At 34.4% G+C, this 16,985-nt stretch overlaps 2 protein-coding genes across 2 annotated transcripts; both read left to right on the top strand.

Annotated features, from left to right (window-relative positions):
• Nucleotides 1-2,331: 2,331 nt before the first annotated feature.
• LOC110687510 (uracil-DNA glycosylase, mitochondrial-like) lies at nt 2,332-8,502 on the top strand. The gene is made up of 7 exons (XM_021864169.1): nt 2,332-2,858; nt 3,767-3,993; nt 4,506-4,664; nt 5,042-5,072; nt 6,271-6,406; nt 6,831-6,914; nt 7,219-8,502. The coding sequence occupies exons 1-7, from the start codon at nt 2,435-2,437 to the stop codon at nt 7,283-7,285; spliced, it is 1,128 nt and encodes a 375-aa protein (XP_021719861.1). The 5' UTR covers nt 2,332-2,434; the 3' UTR covers nt 7,286-8,502.
• A 135-nt stretch (nt 8,503-8,637) lies between these two features.
• Nucleotides 8,638-13,666, top strand: LOC110687511. The gene is made up of 6 exons (XM_021864170.1): nt 8,638-8,655; nt 9,715-9,997; nt 10,606-10,740; nt 11,301-11,357; nt 12,922-13,056; nt 13,288-13,666. The coding sequence occupies exons 2-6, from the start codon at nt 9,719-9,721 to the stop codon at nt 13,351-13,353; spliced, it is 672 nt and encodes a 223-aa protein (XP_021719862.1). The 5' UTR covers nt 8,638-8,655; nt 9,715-9,718; the 3' UTR covers nt 13,354-13,666.
• Nucleotides 13,667-16,985: the final 3,319 nt, after the last annotated feature.

The following is a 16,985-nucleotide window of genomic DNA, read 5'->3' as shown; positions in this document are numbered from 1 at the left end:
TCCGGGTTGGTGGTACCGTCGTAGGCACTAACCAACACATTTTTAACCTTGGTCGGCTGTGCCGCCTCGGTTATTTCCCGGGAGAAAGCCGAAGGCTGTTCCCCAAGGTTTAGCAGCCGGAGCTGCCAGTCTATAGGCTGGACCTGGTATGCCGCCTGACCCCCGAAGGGATCCGACTGCATGAATGGAGATCCATAGGTTGCGTATGGCTGTTGGGGTACATACGGAGCCTGCTGGATGACTTGAGGACCAGTTCGTGCGGACACACCGCGTGACTGGCTCCCTTGCTGCGTCTCCGAATGTTTCATTGAAGCATTTTGGAAACTATCTGAGTAGGTCGACGTTGAGGCCGACTAAGACATACTCTGACTTCTCTTCTCCTGGATGAACAACCGGGTATCAGAGAAAGTCTTCTTTGACCCATCCGACTGTGTATGCCGGATGGCCTTCCGTTGCCCTGATTCGGGGAAAGGAAGCTTTGAGAGGTCGATCAAGGGCCCATCCGTCCCCTTGGGTTTGGGGTGTGGAGTAGGCACCCGGTCTTTGATTTGCCTCTTCCCGGAGGGAGAAGGCTTCTTTGCTGACTGACCCTTGCTTGAGCCAACTGACTAGTCATGAGATTCATGAGTTCGTCTATGGTGACGGGGGCAGCCCCCTTCGCCGCCTGGGTTGCTGGGACAAGCTCTGTCCTGGCCCCGTTCCTTCTTTTCCTTGGAATGGGTGTGCCTGGAGCAGAATGACCCGTCTGGGGCCATGTAGGTTTCGACATTGTAGTCGTCACCACTGCCACTGTCGTGGTCCGTATGGACCTCAAGGTCAGCCGTAGGCCGGCTTCCCTCTGCATTCGGTAAAACATCAGATGCCATCTCAGTAGTGCTCTCCCCACAGACGGCGCCAAATGTTTTGGGTGTTTTTGGTCCCTCGGGAGAGTTACAATACGGAGTATGCGCGCCTGACTTCTGTACCTGCAAAACCACGAAACTCCGGTTGGGTGGAGTTCTGCCTCCAATGATCAAGTTAGTATGACTCCGGATGAGAAAACGTGCAGAAAGTAAGATGAATGTTTCTCTCTGATTCAGGGAGATTCCGCAATTAATATTGCTCGGGTTTTGTGTATGTATTTATAAATGAATCATAAATGAGGATTTTTCCCCTATTTATAGTGGGGGAGGCATGTTCCCTGATTAGGGTTTTGATGCCACGTGTCAGCATCCGATTGGATCACGTTGTGCCTCTGGTGGGCTGCCACGTGTCATTATACTACTGGGCCACGTGGCATAGGGTATTTTTACCCTAAACACCTTTAAATTGTCATTTCCGCTTATTGCTAACATGATACTTTTCATGTTGCAGAGTAGTTATTTGAATTCTTTTTCTTGATGCTACATTGTACTTTCATTCTATGATAAAATTACGAGTATCTATTTTTAATGTTCAAAATGTTCGACGACACATAAGCTAGATTTTATATTTATTTATATATTTTTTTGTTTTAAATAATCTTTTTCTAAATTTTACATTCTACTCCACTATATATTTTCGCTTTAATAATCGATTTTGATTTTGTTTTCTATTTTCAGTGTCCTATTTCTTTTTAGTATTGTTGATTTGATTTATTAGTTGGTGATTTATGTGTTTTGTAGGTGAAAAATTCAATATTCAACAAAGGAACAATATATTTGGATGGAAATTACACTATATCAATTTTGTGAAGAGACATTTGGAATAATTCAATAAGAATTTTATATGATTAGTTTTGTACTAATAATTTTATTTTCATTGTACTCTCATAGTGTCTCTTAATTGATATTAACTAAAAAAACATATTTAATAAATTTTTTAATATTGTTTGATTAATGTTTAATGATTTTATTACAAATTATTTTCTATTATACAGTTTATCATCCATATATGTAGGCTAATGTTTCCCTCACATGTACGTTGGGTTTGGGTTAAACTTATATTAGTAGATGACTTTTTGGTTGATGTAATTTGTATTTCAAATCTCATATTTGATATGTTTTTTATTTTTTTTATTTATTTTTAATTAGAATATATTGCATTACATTTACGTAGTATTTTATGTTACTAACATAATACAATTTATATTTACACATGTTTTGATTTGAAAAAAAACCTAAGAACAATTTAAATACACAATAATAAAATTCTTTAATTGAAAAACATACACTTTATATATAGCCAACAAGATTAACCCGTGCATCGCACAGGCTAAATACTAATTATTATTAAAAAATTAATTTAATAAATAAGTTATATATATGAACTTATTATATCGTGTAATTACACGGGTACTATACTAATGCTATCTATATCACGACTTCGACCCCCCAACAAAAATGTTAAGCGCCGAAAGATAGCCCAAAAGAAAATTGAGCGCCATAATATCATCCATCTTTCATCTTTAAAAACCATGAAAATTCCAGGAATAATTCACCTCCCAACAACAACAACATTAGCAGCAGCAACAATTCATAAACCCTCATTTTCTCTCTCCTCTTCCCGCCATTTTTTCTCTCTCCAATTTCTCAACAACACCATTAACATGCCACCTTCATCTTCCTCCTCCAAAACTCTAATTGATTTCTTCCCCCAATCCAACCCTAAACGCCGTAAAACCACCGATAATGTCAGCTTGCAGTCATCAGTTACTTCCCTTCCTGTTTCCTCTTCTTCGCTTTCGGTCACCGATAATGGCGGTTCCTGTGACGGAAACCCTACCGATGCTTCTGGGGTGCTGAGTGCTGAGCAGAAATTTAGAATGGAGTTTAATAAATCCCTAGCTTTGTCTAAAAGGAATCTTCGAATTTGTTCTGAAAAAGTTCTGAATTCTAAAGGTTTGTCTTTCGATTTCCTTTTATTGATTAATATTTCTGTTCTCAATTAGTTTTTGATCACATTTAATTTCTGTAATTATAATGACACATTTTGTATGATAATTGTCATGTTGTTGAATTAATTGCCGAAGATGTTGAAGTTTGATAATAATGTGAAATGTGATTTATTGTTTTGTATGAACACAACGAAGTAAGATAATCGAAAAGTTGAATGCGTTTAGGGAACAATGTTGATGTAGCTTGTGATTAATGCAGTGTTCAAAAGTATACTTTTTTTAGCTTTTTAGGTCTTTTTGTTGAAGGAGAATGGTTTCTAAGTAGGATTAATGTGCTCGTTTATTGTTGTGAATTTGATGTATAGAGGTTTGTGATTGTATAAGAGGTACGAAACTGTAAAGTTGTGTACTTGGCAACAAATATTGCAACTTTAAGGATATAATCTACATAGTAGTATAGTACTATATAGTTAGTGGATACATGCATAGGTTTGAACATATATGGTTAATACTTTCTCCTTTTTTCTTTTATTTGCAACACAACTTTTGGGCACGTTTTTTAGGAGTTGATTAGACTAGGACCATAGGTAAACAAACTACTTTATCAAAATAATTTTAACACCAAGAATAGATAAGGGTTATTTACTACGTGTATAATTTTTTTTGATTAATTAGTCCGCTTGCATTATCTATTCTCTTCATCAAAGTACGTGCCATGAAGGTGTGTTGCAAATAAAAGAAAACGGAGGAAGTATATGCCAAATTGCCAACTAATGTAGTTTGTTAGAGTCTAGGGGTATTGCCGAAGATCTTTGATGAATCCTATCTATATCATTGCTCTTTGTGACCTACATGATACCATTCTCGAGGTTTGTCTGATTATTCAAAAATGTGTACATGTAAACATATCAGCTGAAGGGGGCAATGGTTATGTGAAGCTAAAGGAGCTCCTTGTGGAGGATTCATGGTTGGCGGCTCTTTCGGAGGAGTTTGAAAAGCCTTATGCTACGAGTCTATGCAAATTTGTTGAGACAGAAATTTGTGGCAGCAAAGTTCCCATTTATCCTCCTCCAAACTTGATCTTCAATGCTCTCAACTCAACACCGCTTGATAAAGTTAAGGCTGTCATCCTTGGGCAGGTACTCTTGATTGTTGACTGCTCCTCTCACTTTATTGCTTAATTGGAGTTTTTTTTTTTTTTTTTTTTTTTTTTTTTTTTTTTTTTTTTTTAGCTCCTCTGCATAACAGATGATAAAACTATTTAAGTTGTCAACTCATCACCTTCTGATTTATGACTGATTTCTGCGTAACATGTCTTGGTTTAAAGAGTTGTGTGGCCTTAATCAGTTTGAGTGCTATCCATGTATTGTTGTTTACCACTTAGCTTCTTACAAGGAGGTTAATGCTGAGTAAATTAATACGTGCTTAGATACTAATGAGATATAGTGGCCAGAATGGTAAGTCTACCATCTTTGAACTTTTTGAAACTTTAATTCTTCAAGGTTTGAGCTGCTTCTATCCCAGGAAGTTTTTCTTGCCTTGCTCTCTCCATTTATATTTCTTCTCTGAACTGTGTGACTTTATGATCTGCATAACTTTCTTGTAAGGTGACATTAAAAGATGAGCCTCTGAGATTTTTTAATTTTATCAGGATCCATATCATGGACCAGGACAGGCAATGGGTCTATCTTTCTCAGTACCTGAGGGTATCAAGATTCCTTCAAGTCTTGGAAATATATTCAAGGAACTCAAGCAAGATCTTGGATGCTCTATTCCATCTCATGGGAATTTGGAGAAATGGACTGTTCAGGTGATAGTTCTGGCAAGTGTACTGGTTTATGTTCCTTCTTGCATTCCATTTTTGAATTGGCCTTTTTGCTTCAAATTCCTGTGAACTCCATGCATTCTCCTGTTTTTCAGAATTGACTTTATCAGCCTTTGCTTACTCTTTTGGTATACAAGAGTACTTCTCATACCAGCCATAATTTCTCTTTAATCTTGATTTTCATCTGCAACAAATCCGTCTATCTAATTTCATGTTTATTCTTTAATATTGCTAAGATTGATAACTTGTAAATCAGTCGTTCATATTTTTGCTTATTAAATTGCAAATTCTTGAATATAGTTGTAAGATGTTTGGCACTTTTGAAAAAAAGGTTTTGAAGGAAGTTATTTTGAATTCTGCAGGGTATTTTGCTGCTCAACACGGTCCTCACGGGTAAGCTGCCTAGTCTCATTAAAATAGGTTTTTTTTGGTACTAGCTTCTCCACTTATCCAAAGTATCACATTTGCATCTTGCTTTAGCCCTTTGTGATAAAAATCCTCTACAAGTACTCTTGATCAATTTTTGTAAGGATTCAAGTAGTTCTAAAATTGTACCTCTACTTTTGAGATTTTGATGAATAACCATAGTAGATGTAGAACGAACGTAGGAATAGACACTAGTAAAACTCTCTACACTGTTGCTGGCTATAAAACATCATGTGCCGGGTACAATACCACTATTAAAGTTGATGGTAGAGCAGTAAATCAAATTGATTTGTGGACAAATGCATGTTAATTTTGTATCTCTGCACATTTTTAGTTCCTTATTAGATGATACAACTGAGAAAAATGACAAGAGAGCAAGGTACATAGGCTCCATACTTTCCATCAGTGTTAGGATTCCATGATCCTCATTTTAAGCATTTTGATAAAAAATGCATTCTGGAGTTTCTAATTAGAAGAGATCCTCAACAATGTATTATATTGTTGAACCTGATTTCTGCAAAATCAATTGATGAGATTTATGTTTGGGTCTCAGCAGATGATGCTCAATTTGAGGAAAGGATGAAACTTGAACTTGACATTGACAAATCAAAGCCTTCACACCCAGTTGTTGCTTGTGCTTGTACTTGAGCCAGTGACAATTGAACCTTCCTGTTAGGCTCTTATGCTAAGTAAATGTTTATTCATTATCTGCTATCTTGATTCATTCAACTTAATGTTTTCTCAAAAAACCTAGCAATGAATCCAAAGTAATGTAGTTACAAATCACTAATTGATGATACCAAGTGAAATTTGGTTGCTCTTTGTAACAACTTTGGAAAACCTCCTACAATGGGTAATCTTCCCTGTATTACATTTAGTTTATTCTACAAATTCTACAAAGGTATAATGTGGGGTTATTTTCATTATAATTGAACTTGCTTGCATATGAGACATTTTTAAAACATCATTGTTCTGAGCATATCCAAATATTGGTTACTGGTCTTATAAAATGTCCCATATGAGTTACCTATGGGCTATGGTAGAGAGACATCTCAAATGTCGAAGCTACAAAATCTAATTCTGTAATTTTGAATTTTCAAATTCAATCATTCATTTCATCCACGTATTTCTGACCTGTTTCTTACGTGCTTTCCACTCTATTTAGTTAGGAATCATCAAGCTAATTCTCATGCTAAGAAAGGTTGGGAACAGTTGACTGATGCAGTAATACGAACAATCTCTGAAAAGAGGAGAGGTGTTGTATTTATCCTTTGGGGAAATTGTGCTCAGGAGAAAGTCAGGTTTGTTTCCTAGCTCTTTACTATCTGGAATAAATCTTTGTGCAAGTCATATGTTACTATGTCTACATGATTTCAAGTTTTTAGTGCAGTTGTGTTGACCTTGATTGTCAACTGTGATTTTGCTTTGGTGTAGAGTGCATTGCTCATTAAATTGTGATTTGATTCTTCTATGTACTTTATATGTAGTCATCTGAGCTTCTTCTGTGTATACTTTCGTGATGATGTCTCTCTTTATTGGCAATCTCTGCTTTTGTTTGTTGCCTCATCTGGACTCTTTTTTTCTCTGTAGAAGTTTGCCTACCTCAAATGTTCTTGAACCAGATAATTATTTCTTTATGATTATGTTAGAGAAACCCAAAAAAATTAAATGTAAGGGGTATTGAATTATTCAGTTTGATACACCATTGGTGATGTTATTATACAGGTTGATTGATGAGTCTAAGCACCATATTCTCAAATCAGCTCATCCTTCTGGTCTTTCTGCTCATAGGGGTTTCTTTGGATGCAGGTATATCTTTCTGTTCATAATGATAGGAGCATCTAATTTTAATATTTTGTTTAATCGCTACTGTTTACATAAGCTCTCCTTCTGATGGCTTACAGTTGCCAAGGAAGCTAGATGTATCTATATTAATTACTATTGATTCCACAGTTTTCAGATCTTTTGCTAGCTGCCATGCTATTGCATTATTATCAATTTTCCTACGTTTTAACCAGATGAAGTAGATGTTTTAGTGTACTGGATTGTGGTGAAAAAGAGAAGCATTGAAAAGGATGGACTAATGACATGCTATATTTCAATTCTTGTGCAGGCACTTTTCGCGTACAAACCAGATTCTGGAGAAGAATGGGGAATTGCCTATCGACTGGCACTTGTGAGCAGATATTATAAATATCACATTATGAGTAGGTTGCCCCTTGCCTTAATTATGGTTCCAAGGTCTAGATTTTTGTTGCCTTAGCCAGTTAGCCCCTTTGTGTAGCAAAATGTCTTTCAGCTTTCAGGGGAGACCTGGGTTTTTTATGCCGTAGATGGCAATCTGGTATGTACACGGAACAGTGACTAATGTATGCGAGGTATCTTTTGGAGCAAACCTAGGGAGTTTTGTATGATATCGATAGCAATGTGGTATGTAAATGGAACAATGATTTTATGTATGCCTGAAGCTGAAGGAATGCAAACCCTCGGTGTCATTGCAGACTATGAGCAACACTAGCCAGTGAGGCATGGTAGTTTTGATGTCAAAATGGATGATTTAACACCCAATATGGCGAAGCTCTCACCTAAATTTGTAGCCTGCAACCCAAGGAAGACTACCCAGAACTAGTAGTAGCATGAATGAAAGGGAAGGGAACAGATAACTAGACAATTTACTGATGTTGATCTTAGCAAAATTGGCTTACAAGTTTATGGATTTCCATGCCAAGCTTGTTACAAACTTACAAACATGTGTAAAATTGACTAACATAGAAATCCCAAACCTCTTGTCATCTTATATGAGTTACTAATTATAAATCTGGTTGAATTCAATTTATTACAATTTTAGGCAGTGCTTTTTACATAAGAAATATAAATAACCTATATGATGTATTACATTAGTGGTACTAAGCCTCGGGCAAGTAGTAACCCCAACATTAATTTTTTTTTTGTTTTTTTTTAACAATACCTTGAAAATATGACTTAAAATTGGGGTTTTAGAATATTTCCAAAAAAAACAAGATAATTAACATGAATCATTTAAATAGTACGAACTAGCTAAAACTCTTATTTTTTATGTTAATCATAAGGAAAAAAAAAACTTTATAAGGATTATTTAAAATTCTTCAAAAAAACATAAATAAAAATTCTTTCAAAAAATAGTGAAATATGTTGGTTTGATAGAGTCCACATAAAGCAAGTTATGCAATTGTCCCACGGACCAAAATTTCTCTCACACCCTCTAATCATGATCAACGGTCGAAAACCGTCTAACTGAAAAATTCCTGTATTCAGAAAATTAAAAAAGAAAATAAAAAAAGCTAAAAAATATGAGGTTCTCTCTCTTGCTCCCTTTCTTCTTCTTTTCTCTCCCTCAAACTCTTGTTAACTTCCTCTATTAAGGTACGCAACTTTAATCTTTTTCTTACAATTAATTTTATTCCTTATTAATTATTATTATTAAACTATAATTTAAAGTTATATGTAATGAATCTGACTTTTTTTTTTTTTTTTTTTTTTTTTTTTTTTTTTTTTACGATGAAGTTGTTAGGTAGGTAAGCTTGATTATTAAGTATTTAAGTTCATAAGTAGTGTGATGATTATGGGTTGTGATACAAGCTATAATCTTTAAAAATGGTTTTAGTGAGAGAGTGTTACACAGCAACACCTTATTAAGTTTTATTTTATTTATTTATTTATTTTTTTTGAACATATTAAGTTCTAAGTAGTATTTGTTGTTAGTTGTCTACTTTTTTGCTTTGAATGGAAGCTATTATCAATTAGGCTACACATAGATGCCATTTTGAGTTATGAGACGTCGTCGTCTCAAGACTTTTACCAACTGAGCTTAGCTGTCGCACTTATAATTGGCACAATTTTAATCAGTAAAATAAATTTCAATCAGTAAAAATTAATGACTTGATTGAACACTGAATAAGTTCTAATTAGTAAAAATCAATTTGATAAGCGAATATCAATTGAAGAGAAAAGGCCCTTTAAGGGCATCATGTCTTATATGCTTGGATTTCATCAACTGTAGTGTAGTGGCTGTGAATTTTGTAAAATGTGAAGTTTTGTATGTTTAGGAGCCAATTTAATGTGGTGGTAAAACCCTAGAAAGCTAAGATTATACAAATTACCAGCTTTCACATGTTTGTTTGTAATGTGGAAGGTTTTGAAAAATAAGTTTGATTGTTTCTCCTGAAAAATAAATTTACATGGATATTATAGTTTGATTTGCTTAAAGATGAAAAATAAGGGGAGAGTACAAGGTATATTGTTGTCTTTATGAACTTTGCTTTTAACATGCTCTATTTTTCATCTTTTATATGAGCTCATAAGTACCTTTGCATACTTTATGTATCACATATGTTAGTATGTACCTATGTTTCTGGGACTCAGGCGCTTGTTCAAGTGGCTGACACTAGCATCATTTTTCCTGTAACTGTTACCTTTTGACGCTACCCTGAAACTCTGGACCTAGCCAAATATAGGATATTGCTTATACACAATAAATAGTTAGGCATGCTTACTGTTGGAGTATTTGAATGAATTCTCAATTGTGAAATTTAGGAGGCATTTTTTGACAAGTGTAAGATTTTGCTTGCAGAGGCATGACGAGCATCGCAACAACCCATTCCAGTATATTGTCATCTGGGACTCAACATTGTTTTACTGGAAGGTTCAGTGAAGGCAGAGGACAGAGATATAAAGGGCCCTTACTTCCTTATAAATCAAGCTTTTGTCAAAGCCATGATCTTGTCTACAACAATCACTGTCATAAATCCGGAAAACATCTTGCTGTTTGCTCCAGTTCACTAAATATGAATGATCCTGTTGAGCCAGAAGATGAAAACTCAGAGAAGGAATCATCAAAGCCAGAAGGCCGACCGGTATATTTCTATATTTTATGATATGATGGGCCAAAAGGATCACTAATGATGGTTCAGAACAAAAGATGTGATTATACAAGGTTAAAAGGTTTTGATTTATTGAAAAACTTATAGATGCAGTGATGCAATTATCTAGAAGAAAGACAAACAAACAATAACCAAATTACTTCTCTTCTTTCTAGCCTTCTTTACAGCAGTATGTACGGCCTTATTTTGTTGATGGTTCCTCATTGGACATACAGACTCCCAGATTTTAGCAAGCATGTTAATAGCTGTGTTCTCACTCTCTCCAAGCTGATTGAACACAAAATTTGCAATTGCATTGCCATGTAGAATTTGCAAGGAATGATGTTGATTTTTTTGGGTAAATTTTGTTGGGCCAGCAAGAGTATTGGGGATTAAGGGATAACCATCAGGACTATAAAGTGTGTGCACTAATGCAGCGTTCGTTTTGTCTCTACAAAGTAAATGTCACCTACGTAGGCTGTTTTGTTCAATAGGATCCCAACCATATAGCCGATCATATCCAAATATACTTTTAGTGTCCTTTCTTGATCCATACTGTTAAAATAGCTATATTATATGTCCTTTTGTGCTTCACTTTTCAGGCAAGTAGTGACAGTTATAGGGATAATCTGGAAAGAATTATTGGAGTGGATGACTCTACGTTCAGTGGGGCAGACCTTGCAGCTATTATAAGAAACAAATATGGAAGGTCCTATGATGTACAACTCATAAAGAAGGTATCTTTTTCCTTTTGCTAACATGACTGATTCTTTTCAATTTTTTAAAATCCATATCAATTTTTATGTATTGAAATACCTTGCTTTCCTTAGCAGATCCCTTTTTGCTTATTTTCATAAGAAGGGTTTGTTCTTGTCTCTTGTATTCATCTTGTCTACTTTGAACTACTTATTATGCTCTTCCCAAAGGTTTTCATATATCTGTAAGTATCCTGCCTCAAATTGGTCATTAGAATCTTGTTTTCAGTATACATGTGATTAGCACAATAATTTTTATATCACCATTCTTTCATTCATCGAATTATTTAATTGTCCATCGGTGAAAATAATATTTCCTAGGTGTTAAAATAATCGAGCTGATGAACACCTTTTGTATCACATTCATCTGTACATGGTTTAATTTGCAGTTTCCCCAGCTCCTCGTCTTTTAGACTGAGTGATCAGCTTGTCTCTACTTGTTGAACTAGATACCCTGGGTTGACTCATTGCATTCTTCTCTTGAGTTTATATAAATTGGTTTGTTTTATGTTCTATTGTTATATTTCTGTATCATTGTGCAGGAGTTCATGGGGAGAAACCTTCTTGCAATGAATGTCATGTGGAAGTACAGGGAGCAGGTATGTGGAGAATTTCTTCAACTTTTCAATACAGCAGCTTGCTTTTTTTTTTTTTTTTTTTTTTTTTTTTTTTTTTTTTTGTTGTTGTCGTCAATCTTTCATAATGTAGCTTCTTACCATTATAGAGTCATAGTTTGCATGGTGATGTCTTGTAGCGGCATATATGGGTTGAGTTCATCACTTGAAATTATATTGTGATGCAAATTATATAGTGTCTACTGTATTAATTCTCTCTTGCCTGTAATTTTAGTTATTTAGACTTTGATAAGTTTATTTTCTTAATGGTTGACATTGTGTTAGATGAGTTATGACAAGGTGTACATATTAAGCTGGAGCTTTGGAGAATATGCTACTGTCAAGTGTCAAATGCATATAGAATAAGTAGGCCTTAAGGGTGGGTGTATAGAAAACATGAAAAGAAGATGGAGGTGATGTTAATTTAGAATGGGAAGCAAACAAATTCCTCAAGAAGAATTTTCAACAAGAAGAACTCTATAGTTTAAATAGTTTCCTTGATTAGATCATCTTATATGTTTATCAAAGTTGGATGAAAGGAAAGGTAGAAGCGCATCAGGGTTCGATAGAACTATACATCATTTTCATAGGATTAAAGTTGCAGAAATGAGGATGTCATGTATGTAAAGTTGTATTGTGAGAGAGAGTATTGGAAATGAGGTTATGCTAGAGAAGTGCAAGATGGACTTGAGTATTTGGGTCGGATTTTATAGAAGGTTATCTACTGTACCCCCTGGCAAGTGATTAAGATGGGAAGTTATGATGCTTTTGAGGTGATAGATCAATTCCAACAATATAACTGCTGATAGATACAGAAAAATGACGTGTCTCTTGGAGTGATGTTCCATAGAGTGACATTTCTAAAGGTCTAAACTTTAAGGCTTAGATCCTCCCCCCCTCCCCCCCCCCCCCCCATATCAGATAGATGACTTGAAAAATGACCTGTGTTTCTTAGAGTGAAATATCGAAGCTTAACATCTTTTTATCAGGTCCATTCAGGCCTAGGTCATAATTAATAGTAAAAAGTAAATCATGTACAGAAAAAACTATGAGCATTGCCAATCATACTATGTTTTTCAGTCTTTTCTACAGGTGTAGCCGTGTAGCCTTATTTTTCCTTGAGGGGTGGGGCAAGACTCAAGATTAACTATAAATCATGTACAGAAAAAACTATAGATTTAACACACTCCTACATTGTGATCATTCCCAATTAATCATTATGCTATGTTTTCAGTCTTTTCTACAGGTATAGGCGTAAAGCCATATCTTTTCTATAGGGGTTAATTTAGTTTTATTATAATGCTTGAATTGGATAAACATACTAGAGCTTCTCTCTTTCTATGCCCAAGTGAGAGCACTGGAACCAAGTTACAGGAAATCCAAAGGTGACCTTTGACTTAAGAGCTAGTTGGCATGGCACTAGTTTGCGTAAAGCTTAGAGTATCTTTTTATAAATCTAGTCTTATATAATTGAGAGTCCATAAACTTTGCAAAGTCATCTAATTGCTTTATCGGTGTAAGTATTTTTATCTGTGTACTACCATTTCAGAGATCATTCCCATTAACTGAAGAAGAGTACATATTGAGGCTTGACGATGTGGCAAACAATTTGAGATGTTGGGGTGCTGTCTCACATATCCGAAGCAGCCTTGCAAAGTCGAAGGAGCGGCCACGAATTGGAAAGGTGACAACATAAACTCAAGGACTATCTCTATGAATGCATCAGTATATGAATATACATTTGAACATTAATGCTGTAAAATCAAAGGTTGTGGACAGAAAGTGCTTGGCTTCATGTTCAACGAATTAGCTGACATGACCATGGTTTAGTCATCTTAAGAATGAATCTGCAAAGCTCAGTTAATATAGTATTCAAAGAAAACTAAGGCAGAATCTGTTGCTTGTTTTGCTGCAGGCTGTAAGCATATTCATAGACATGGATGAATCTGGCGCTCGTTCAAATGAATGGATCTACAAATGAGTTTTTGTAAGAATTGTGACTTACAGGTCAGGCATTGGAGTGACCCTTTTTTGTGGAAAGAAATAGCCCTCAGAGGACACGAGGTCGAGATTATGAAGTTACATGTTCACCTTGATTAGCTGCAAAATCTTTGATCTAATAGTGTGTTCTATATAGCATATACATGTATATAGGATTTGTATTGTCAATTGAACTATATTTAAAAACTATTGGATTTCAGCATTCCATGTTAATCATTATGGCACTCAATTTTCACCCTCATTTGGGAACCAAATCTTGAACCTTTATACGATCAATCTTTTGGACAGATGAATCATAGTATGAAAATAAGTTTTAAATTGAAAATTGAATATCATGGTACTCAAGTTATTACATGTATTCTTCATTCGGACTTAATAATCTTGTGTTCACGTATACTATTTTGAGATGTCTGGAATACATTGTACATTTTCTAAAAGTAGAATTACCTTTAATTTCGAGGGGTTGAAATTAAACAATATGAGTATTAGAGTATACATTGATCCGCTTGTCTTAGAATATAATATATTGAATTATTTTTCTTTGTTTTTCTCAAAAAGTTTTGTTTAGTTCTCAACCCCCTAATATCATACCATCTAACTTTCATAATATCTTTTGAGTGGTTATTCATCATTATTATATTATTTGACATTATTTTACCTTAGAAAGAACAAAATATAGCAAGATGGGTAGCCGGACAACAATTATTTACTCTAATTACTCATTTCTCCCTCCGTTTCGTAATAATCGCAACAGTTTGACTTTTGCACTATTTATATGTGTACTTTGACTATATATATATATATATATGACCAGGTTATAATGAGAACCAATCCTATAATAGGAACTAGGAACTAATCTGGACCGTCAGATCTAAGAGAAGAGGCGCGCGATCTAACGGCCCAAATTTATTCAGACAAATTGAATGAGGCACGAAAATTTCAGGCCCCATTTTCTCTCTCTTCTCTCTCTCTCCTCCGCCATTTTCAACTGCTCAAAATCTTCGAAAAGCCACCATAACCGCAATTTTCAACTGCTTAATTACTCTATATAAGCACAATTCAAGTTCTATAATCTACATTTCTTCGGTTTCGAAACAAAAATCGCGAAAATTAGCAAAAATTGGCGAAAATTAGGTATTATTTCGAAACTTTGAAGTTCATACTCTTTCGTCTAATTTTGTTGCAATTTCTTACTTATTTGTGTGTTTTTTGCTTGAATTTGTTAAATTTGAAGAAGCAGAAGTTGAATCAGAGTAGTACGAAGTTCAATTTTGGTGTTTCGAAGTTCGATATCAGGTATTTTCGGAATTTTGTTTGTTTTTGTTCCATTTTCGTTTGATTTACTTTTAATTTCTGGTTAAATTTGTTGTAATTTATTTTAAAATTGATTAGAAGATAATTCGAAGTTGATCATCAAAGGTTTATTTATTTATTTATTTACGAATTTTGCCATAAATTTAGATCTTTTTTTTTTATTTATGAATTTTGGTATAAATTTATATTAGATTTTTTTAAAAAGAATATAGGTAAAAATTTGAGTAAATTTGGTTCTATTGCTACTAATTTCGAGTAATTTTAGTTAATTTTTGAGTAATTGTTGCTAATAGTTAAAAGAAATCAAATAAAAAGTTGATATAAAATAATTAAAAGTCAACAAAATAAAATCATGAATTTAGAGTAGTTTCCTTTGAGTAATTTTGAGTGGTTTATTTTTACAAGTAGATAGAAATTGGCTAAAAGTAACTTTAAATTGATTAAAAGTTAATGAATTATTGTATGATTTGTAGCTATTATGGCTTGTGTAAAAATCAAGAATTGATGTGGTTGAAATGAGGATTGGTTTTTTTGTTTTGAAATGTTGCATGTATAGAAATCATTTGTTGCTGTTATTATAATAACAAGAGTTGATTTGAAAGTATATATATCAGGCAGTGTAAAACCATCAAGTATAAATTGAGAAAACATGATTCATTTTTGTTTTGAATTGCATGCAGATTAAAATAACGAAAACTACAAAGAAAAATGTTGCAAAATGACCTCAAAAGGAATCCTGTAGCAAAGAAAGCTCCTGCAGGGAAAAAAGTTGCTCATGCTGCCAAGAAAGCTCCTGCAGCACAGAAGATAACTCCAAAGAAACCTGCAAATTCAAAGCAATTTCCAATTAAAGGTATATTATCTTGAAGTAAAAGATTCATTTTATAAAGAAAATAGAAGCAGTTATAAAGTAAACCATTTGCCTTTATAAGTCTATGACATCAATATAAATATTATGATGCATACTACTACATGATTGGTCATAAAAGTAAATGATAAGTTAAATAAAGTAAATAAAGTAAATATATATGTTTTTAAAGTTATTTAACATGTTTTTATATGTATATACTTAGCACTGTCAAAAACCGAACCGAACCGGTGAAACCGAACCGATTCAAACTGATCCGAATGAGAACCGAACCGATTAAAAACCGATTTTTTGAAACCGAAAACCGACCCGAACCACATTTTAGTAAACCCGAAACCGAACCGATCCGAGTAATGTTAAACCGTTTTAGAACCGAACCAAATCTAAACCGAACTGGAAAGGAAACCGAACCGAAAATAAACCGAACCGTTTCTAACCCGAAACCGTTTAAACTGGCATAAAAACCGTTATAAACCGAACCGTTATAAACCGAACCGTTTACAAACCGAACCGTTTACAAACCGAACCGTTTACAAACCGAACCGTTTACAAACCGAACCGTTTATAAACCGGACCGTTTATAAACCGAACCATTTATAAACCGAACTGTTTATGAACCGAATCCTTATAAATCGAACCGTTTACAAACTACTTACTACTAGGAGTGGTTATTGGGTGGGTCAGTGTGGGTCGATGCAGATCATTTACGAAGTGAGTCGGTTGCAGGTCAAGATGAATATTTAGCGGGACATAAATAATAACCAATAACTCGAGATAAAAAAAGGAACAACATATCAATATGTAATGTGACTAAAACTATTAATACTTGTTCTATGAGATTAAAACATTTTAGCAATGAAGCAACACAATATATATTAAGCATCACTAGTTCACTACAATACAACATCCATGTCTTCTTAATTAGATGCAAAACTTTCATCTATCACTTCTTTACCAATTTCAAGGACGTCTTCTTCAATATCACAATCATAACCACGTAACCAATTTTGTGTGGTCACCAACGCCTCAACATTCTTAGGCAAAAGCGCACTCCTATACTTGTTTAAAATACGACCACCCATGCTAAAAGAAGACTCTGAGGCTACCGATGTAATAGGAATGGCCAAAACATCCCTAGCCATAACAGCTAATATGGGGTACACACTACTTTGAGATTCCCAATATTTAAGAACATCGTACTTCTGCCCTTCATAAATTGGTTGTCGAGGAGTACACAAATAAGAATCAATCTCCATCGATGGCCGATTTGATGTGTCATCCTCCTCATCATCATCATTATCAACATACTAGAAAAGTTCAAACAAAATGCTTTTATTAAATAATAAAATTAAAACATAAAATTATTAATTTTGTAAACCACAATAATCAGAAATTGATTACCTTGAATATATCATCATCCAAGTGACTAT

Source organism: Chenopodium quinoa, unplaced genomic scaffold (genome assembly GCF_001683475.1).
Source record: "Chenopodium quinoa cultivar QQ74 unplaced genomic scaffold, ASM168347v1, whole genome shotgun sequence".
In the NCBI taxonomy this organism is placed as follows: Eukaryota; Viridiplantae; Streptophyta; class Magnoliopsida; order Caryophyllales; family Amaranthaceae; genus Chenopodium; species Chenopodium quinoa.
This window is presented reverse-complemented; position numbering and strand designations above follow the sequence as displayed.